This window comes from Triticum urartu, chromosome 7 (genome assembly GCF_003073215.2).
Source record: "Triticum urartu cultivar G1812 chromosome 7, Tu2.1, whole genome shotgun sequence".
NCBI lineage: Eukaryota > Viridiplantae > Streptophyta > Magnoliopsida > Poales > Poaceae > Triticum > Triticum urartu.
In genome coordinates this window covers 458,266,208-458,273,634 of record NC_053028.1, presented here as the reverse complement: position 1 = coordinate 458,273,634, position 7,427 = coordinate 458,266,208, and the positions used below count along the sequence as shown (strand labels likewise).

Sequence of the window (7,427 nt, the reverse complement as noted above, 5' to 3'; positions counted from 1 at the left end):
GTCTAAAAAGGTCTTACATTTTGAGAAAGAGGGGGTAGCTCACAAGTTTTTGTTGATGGCGATGGCGATGGTGCCTATTGTTAATATAAGCAAGAAAACTGATATCTTTACCTAATAATAAAGCAAATTGGATTTCTTTTGTCCGTCATGGCATTTTTCAAAAAAGTCACTCTATTTCAGAGAATTCAACCCGCAGTCCTGTTTTAAGTTAAAACGAATCATTATTTTTGTATTTTACACAGAAGTCTCTGTCTTTTCTTGAAATCAACTCGCCATACGGATTTAAGTCACACTCGAACCGTTATTTTACATTTTTCGAAACCCTCCTGATGTTTTAGGTAATTCATCCGCGGATCATATTTAAGTTAAACACATGTTTTTTAAAATCATCCATATCTTTTAAACCCTAACTCCGACTTGAACATGTTATATATGAAATTTGATTAGAAAAATATGTAGAATATGAATATGAGATTATTTTTACCTGCTAAGTATTTTTAAATATTATTTTGGAATATATTTGAGTCAAACCAAATGATTTTCTAAATTATCTGTATCTTTTAAACCGAAACTTCGATTTTAACATATTATATATGAAATTTTGTTAGAAAAATGTGTGGAATCTAAATATGATGTTAATTTTACCTGTTAAATATTTTTAAAATATTGTTATTAAAGCAAACTTATAATTTATAGCGCAAGATTCATTTTTTTCTCATATCGGCGGCGATCCGGATTGCAAATAAACACCCCACTATAACCATATACGGAAATGAAAATATCGATAACTACACATGCATACCTCTGAAAAATGTCACAGGGGAAAACAAAAGATTTCTCATCGCGAGAGTGAGAGAAAGTGTGAGAGAGAGAGGGAGATGGAGGAGAGAGGGAGAGAGAGACGTCTTAGGATTAACCATATTCAACACACGTTTTTTGTTGTTTTGTGTGAACACCGAGGTCATCACCGGTGAGAGTGAGAAGGAGGATAAGCGACAACACAAATATGACGCCTCGCAAAAATAAAGGAGATGGACCTATTGTGATCTTGAGTGATGGTTATTGAGTTAAGAGCGTGTTATGTTTTCTCTCCCGTTGCAACGCACGGATTTTTTTGCTAGTAATTTATAAACATAATTCGGCCTGCCATTTTGTTAACCTCTTAAAGAAGATGACATACATGTTGTCCCCTTTTAATGCAGATGAAATAAGAAATGTTGACTATTGTGCATTTGTTTGGATGGGAGCGCATTATTCAGCTTGCCAAGGTTATATCGGTGGCTGCAATTCACTTTCATGCTAGTAATTCGGTGACAAGCAGCCAAAACTTTGGCCAATGATTTGGCGGGCTAGCAGGGCCGAATCCAAACAGCTCCATACACACCCACAGTCACCCGTTGTTGTTGATTCCTTCACAAACAAATAATCGGTGGTGAATATACCCATCGCCCCCATGAAAATCTTTATCATTTTTCTAACGAAAACATCCTAGAAGCCCACCATCGAGACTCCTCGAACAACAAAACGACGCCTTCAAAAAAAAACGACGCTATGACGCCGTCACCGGTGGACGGACCAAAGGTTTCCCTTAAGCCCGAGAAAGGGAGCCAGATCAGGGCCAAAACAACGCCTCCAGAAAAGGAACGGTGCCCACGAGCGTCACTATCGCCGGCCTCTTCGAAGCATGGATTTCTCCTGACCAAGATCATGGAACCCAACACCCATCGGAGTTGCGCGAGCGGGTCAACCACTGCACCAGGAAGAGTAGCAGTTCGCATCACAGTAGCCTCCATCACCAAGCCGGCCAGATCCGCTTGGATTGGATCAAGCCCCCACCACCTCCACCTCGCCGGAGGACGATAGCACGCACTAGGCACGCTAGGGCAGAGCCAGAGCTATCCACGCCGGACCTGGTGGCGCCGACGCCCTGCCTTCCATGCCGACCCACTTCCACCTCACCACATCCACCTCCAACCACCACGCGGACTGGAACATGCCGCTCGAGACAGGCCAAGGCGCCACCAGCACGCGTCCGGAGCAGGGGGAAGCCAGGCACCGCGCCACGGCCAGGGGCAGCATCGACGCGCCCCGCGCAGAATCTGATGCCGGATCCAGCAGCCCAGATTAGGCCCTCTCCATGCCGCCGTGCGGCCACCACCCAGCGCCGGCCCAGCCACCGAGAAGGGCGCCTCCCCGTGAGCCGTCTGACGCCGGACCGCCACACCGCTGCGCACAACCGGATCCACCAACCGCCGCGAGATCCGCCCACGTCCACCGGGAGAATCGAAAGGAAAGGAAACGCCCCACCGCCACCCTCCTAGGGCACGCACGGCTTCGCCGGCGCACCCTCCGGTGGTGGCGCAGCGAGGGAGGAGGTGGAAGTAGTCCCGGCGACGCGGCTAGGGTTTTCCCCCGTGTTGCCAGAGGAGGGCAACGCATGTTGTCCCCTTTTAATGTGGATGTAATAAGAAATGTTGACTATTGTGCATTTGTTTTGGTGGTTGCAATTCACTTTCATGCCAATTTGGCGACAAGCAGCCAAAACGTTGGCCGACTATTTGGCATGCCAAAGATTTGGCGGGCTAGCAGGGGCCGAATCTAAATAGCTCCATACATACCCACAGTCATCCGTTGTCGATTCCTTCAGACAAATGATCCGTGGTTAAATTTACCCATCGTCCCCACGAAACTCTTTGTTAATTTTCTAAGAAAAAACATCTTAGAAGATAAAAGCATTTGGAAATAACCCCCATGACATTTTGTCATTGTTAACTTGCGTATATATATAATTAGTAGGGAGAAAATGACGGGCACTACAATCGTGCAAGCTTGATGGGCACATAAACGAACATGGACACGGACACAACCACGTCCCAATCATCACTTGCAGCCTCTCCACCATTGACTCGTGACTTGTGAACCGCCTCAAATCCTCGTCCATCCCTGCTGTTCTAATTCCCATCAATCCCGTTGATTTTTGTTCTAAAAGAACACGAACATGATTTAAATTTGAACCGAACTATTTGAATTTCAAACTTCCGAAACCCGACTACTCTCTCTATCACGTGGCAACCATGGGGCCAGCTGGAACGACTCACCGCGCCGGAAGAAACGTATAAAAATCCCTTCTTTCCGCCTCGGCTCCCCCGCGTGACATGATCCATTATTCATGGCGCACGCCACCGTCCATGGCGCGCCCATGACACGCCCGTGCCCGCGTCCGTCGGCCCCCCTGATCGTCTTCCTCGTCCTGCTCGCTTCCTGCTACCTCGCCCTCACGCGCCTCCCCTCCGCGGCCCCGCTAGCCGCCCTGATCGCCCCCTCCGCGGGCCATGGCTCCGGCCACGGCGCTGTCGACAGCTGTGCCGGGTTCTACCGCGGCGCCGGCGCGGCGGGGAGGCGCGCGGTAACAGCCTCGGTGGAGGAGTTCGGGGCCGTGGGCGATGGGGTCACGTCCAACACGGCGGCGTTCCGGCGTGCCGTGGCTGCGCTGGAGGAGAGGGGTGCTGGCGGCGGCGCCAGGCTGGAGGTGCCGGCAGGGAGGTGGCTCACGGGGAGCTTCAACCTCACCAGCCGCTTCACGCTCTTCCTGCACCATGGCGCGGTCATCCTCGGCTCCCAGGTACGTGATCGATCCATTGATCGATGCCCGCTAGTTCCTCTTCCTCTGATCTTGTTCTTGTTTCATTTTATTAATTCCCATTTATTTCTCCTCTCAAATCTTGCCACAAATCAATAGTGCACGCTACAGAGTGAACGGAGTAGTATTTTTTAGCATCGGAACTCAACCATACACACATCTACAAAATGCAAATTTATTTTCTGCTGGTAAGAACAATCATGGTGATCATGCCTACAATTTCTTTTACTTTTTTTTTCTGCACATAGCTAAGCTTCCCAGTAGTACAGAAACGAGAATCTCAATCCATGTTCATGTTTGATTGGAGGCTTGCTTCAACGCTTGTGCTGTCAATGGTCACTGACCAATGAAAAAAAGAAAGGGGGAAGATGCTGTTGTGGGTTGGAATCCTGCACATGCTCGCAACGGTTGTTGGTTTCTTCCTGTGACTTCTGCAGCTTTGCCACATGTTATTGTTCTAACCACAACACACTGTGTGTGCCTTTGCTTTGCCCTTACTTCTGCTTGGACTGGCCTGGCTTGATGCTATACTATTCTACTACTGTACTTTGCTTGTAGTGTCGTCTCATCTGCTCCATATTTGCTAGCACCAAATGGTTACACAAATCTCTAGTTTGGAGCTTTCTGCACTAGCTAGTAGTACTACCCATTTTTGGTACATGCAAATGCAGTGGGCATACTAATTTCTAGGATTAATTTACTACTAGTATGTATGGAGAGTTTATGTGAGATGAACTTGCTGAAGAGATTCCCCCATATCAGGATACTGTCTACTAGTGCTTTCATGTGAGTGGCGGCTTTGTAGTGCAAAGTTGTTGGGAAAGAAAGCATGATTAAGAGCGTTAGCTAGGAGTTTGACATTGCTGCCATATGCACTGGCAATCCACCACCTTAATATTCTATAGGACAATCATGGCCTGGTTTTCAAGGCCAACATGGCAACAGGTGAGATTATCTTTAAGGGGACCAATCCCCAGACTGTCGAATTAATATATCATGCCACTTCCTATTTAAGTAGTCGAAGAATCTGTACTAGTACTGCATAAAGTTGATTGTGTAAATTTATTTAAGAAGTGCATAGTGTTGATTGTAGCGGTGAACTGTGATGTGCAGGATCCAGAAGAGTGGCCTCTCATTGCACCTTTGCCTTCTTACGGGCGCGGAAGGGAAAGATTAGGACCGCGCCACATTAGCCTCATACATGGGCAAGATCTAAATGATGTTGTTATTACTGGTACAGCAACTGTTTAACAGTCTCTATTTTCAAATTTGGTCAAGTAAATATGAATTGTTCATGCAAACCAGAGAGCTGAAGTAACTCCCTGTAACAGCCGATTTAAGCACAAATTTCAGTTTGTGGGGCATACTTGTCGAGAAAACAGTTTGGGGTATACTTGTCGGGAAATAATTTGTAGGGTATATCATGTGAAGAATTAGTTTTGACTGTACTTGCAAATTGTTCTGCTTTTCCATGTCAGGTAGCAATGGGACCATTGATGGCCAAGGCCGGATGTGGTGGGAGCTATGGTGGAACCGGACTTTGAACCACACAAGAGGTCATCTCATCGAGCTCGTGAATTCAACCAACGTCCTGATCTCCAATGTCACCCTACGCAACTCCCCATTTTGGACAGTGCATCCGGTCTATTGCAGGTTAGTTCATCATGCTGATACAGTGGATTATCACTTTGTTTCCTAGTAGAGAACCATCCTCATTTGTCTTTCTTCTAAAACCATAAGCTGACAACGGAAATTTAATGTTCAGAAACGTGGTGATAAAGGATTTGACTATACTAGCTCCCCTGAATGCTCCAAACACTGATGGCATTGATCCAGGTTTGTGCTCTTAAATTGACAGATTGTTCTCCCTCAAAACTGCAACTCTTGCCAATGCTAATTCCGAACATGGCCCGTCACTGATTTGGGTATGAATAGCAGGCCTATATCGTTTTCTTTCAAGTAAATATTTAGTTAATTATAAAATTGGAATTACAGGTAGTTTCGTTTGTACTTCATATGTGACTCCTTGGGGATTATGATCTTTTCTGTACTAAATACAAAATGGCTTTACAAAGAGCAAATTAATCCATGACAGTTTCTCTTTCTGAACAATACCAGACTCAAGTTCAGAAGTTTGTATCGAGGACTGCTATATCGAAAGTGGAGATGACCTGGTTGCTGTCAAGAGTGGTTGGGATCAGTATGGGATATCTGTAGGCAAACCCAGCTCAAACATTATCATCCAGCGGGTTTCAGGCACCACACCTACGTGCTCCGGTGTGGGTTTCGGAAGTGAGATGTCGGGTGGGATATCAAACGTGCTTGTCCGCGACCTGCACATATGGAACTCTGCTTCCGCGGTGAGGCTAAAGACCGATGTGGGGCGTGGCGGGTACATAACCAACATCACCATCGCCAATGTCACGATGGAGAAGGTCAAGGTGCCAATAAGGTTCAGCCGGGGTTCAGATGACCACTCGGACGACAAGTATGACCGAACAGCGCTACCGATGATCAGTGACATTCATATTGTCGACATTGTTGGTGTGGATGTGCAGCGCGCACCGATGCTGGAGGCGGTGCACGGCGCGGTTTACGAGGGGATATGCTTCAGAAACGTTAGCCTGACAGCGATAAGGCGTCAGATACGGTGGCAATGCGAGTCTGTGTACGGAGAGGCGCATGAAGTTTTCCCTGCACCTTGTGAAGAATTGAGGAATAATGGATCTTCTTCTTCTTGGTGTGGCCTTCCCTGAGCAACTATACAGAACTTGTAAGTTTTTTATGGGTGAAATGGGGTGTCTATACTTGTGTTTAGAGAAGGACAAGGATAGAACTTACAGGCAGATTCAACACTGAAAACTTGTATTCTTTGTTTTGTAAAACGTCTAGAGGGCACAAAGGTCTTTCTGTATGTTTATCCACTGCAGATGGGCATAGGTAATTTACTGATCGAATATACTAGAAGGCAATTATCCTTTCTCCCCAATGTGTCGCCCGACGTGTCTCCCATTCTTATGTCATCCCTACATATTGAAACATATTAGATTTGTTCTAAATAAAACTTTGTGAAGTTTGACCAACTATATAGAAAAATTATATGAACACGCAAACTACCAAATATATATTTATGAAAATAAATTTCATGATGAACCTGGCGGTATTGATATGGTATTGTAAATGCTGATGAATTTTTTTGGTAAACTTGGTCAAAGTTTACAAAGTTTAACTTGAACAGAAAACTAATTTGCACTACATTTTGGCATGGAGGTAGTAGCAATGTAAACCTGATCATATCCCGGGCCGAGCCCGAAGTGAAAATCCCGAGCCTGGCACAAAACATGTTTAGTGGCGAAGCCTCCACTATTTGGAGCTCTCGGTTGCTCAAAAAAAAAAAATTGGAGCTCTCGACGTCCAGATAAAGGGAGGATGGGGTGGAGGGGGACTGGCATCTCTCCATTATATCGGGGCGGGGGAGGTCGCATATCGATGTGGGATGGACCTGTTGCCTGATCTGGCTGGCGCGGCGGCGCCGGCGAGCTCAAGGAAGAGATGTTTCTTCTGATTTTTTTACCCGAAACCTCCAAAAGGTGGTGGTTTATGTATGAAATGCTGAGCATTCTAAAACTGATACTGGTCGAGAGGAGTCTGACTTGCGTATACGCTGATACTTCCTTTTGCGATTCTAGTTAAAACTTAGTCATGCTCATGAGGGGATAGTTCAGGTTTGATGTATATATGTTGATGCTTCCACAGTTCAGGTTTGATGTATTTTCCCTTGGACGGT

General features: G+C 46.1%; 1 protein-coding gene across 1 annotated transcript; it reads left to right on the top strand.

The window, feature by feature from the left end:
* Positions 1 to 3,125: 3,125 nt before the first annotated feature.
* On the top strand, positions 3,126 to 6,622 carry LOC125521747 (probable polygalacturonase). Its single transcript, XM_048686812.1, has 5 exons — positions 3,126 to 3,622; positions 4,754 to 4,874; positions 5,119 to 5,293; positions 5,406 to 5,476; positions 5,759 to 6,622. Exons 1-5 carry the CDS (start codon positions 3,170 to 3,172, stop codon positions 6,394 to 6,396), a joined length of 1,458 nt encoding a protein of 485 aa, XP_048542769.1. The 5' UTR covers positions 3,126 to 3,169; the 3' UTR covers positions 6,397 to 6,622.
* Positions 6,623 to 7,427: the final 805 nt, after the last annotated feature.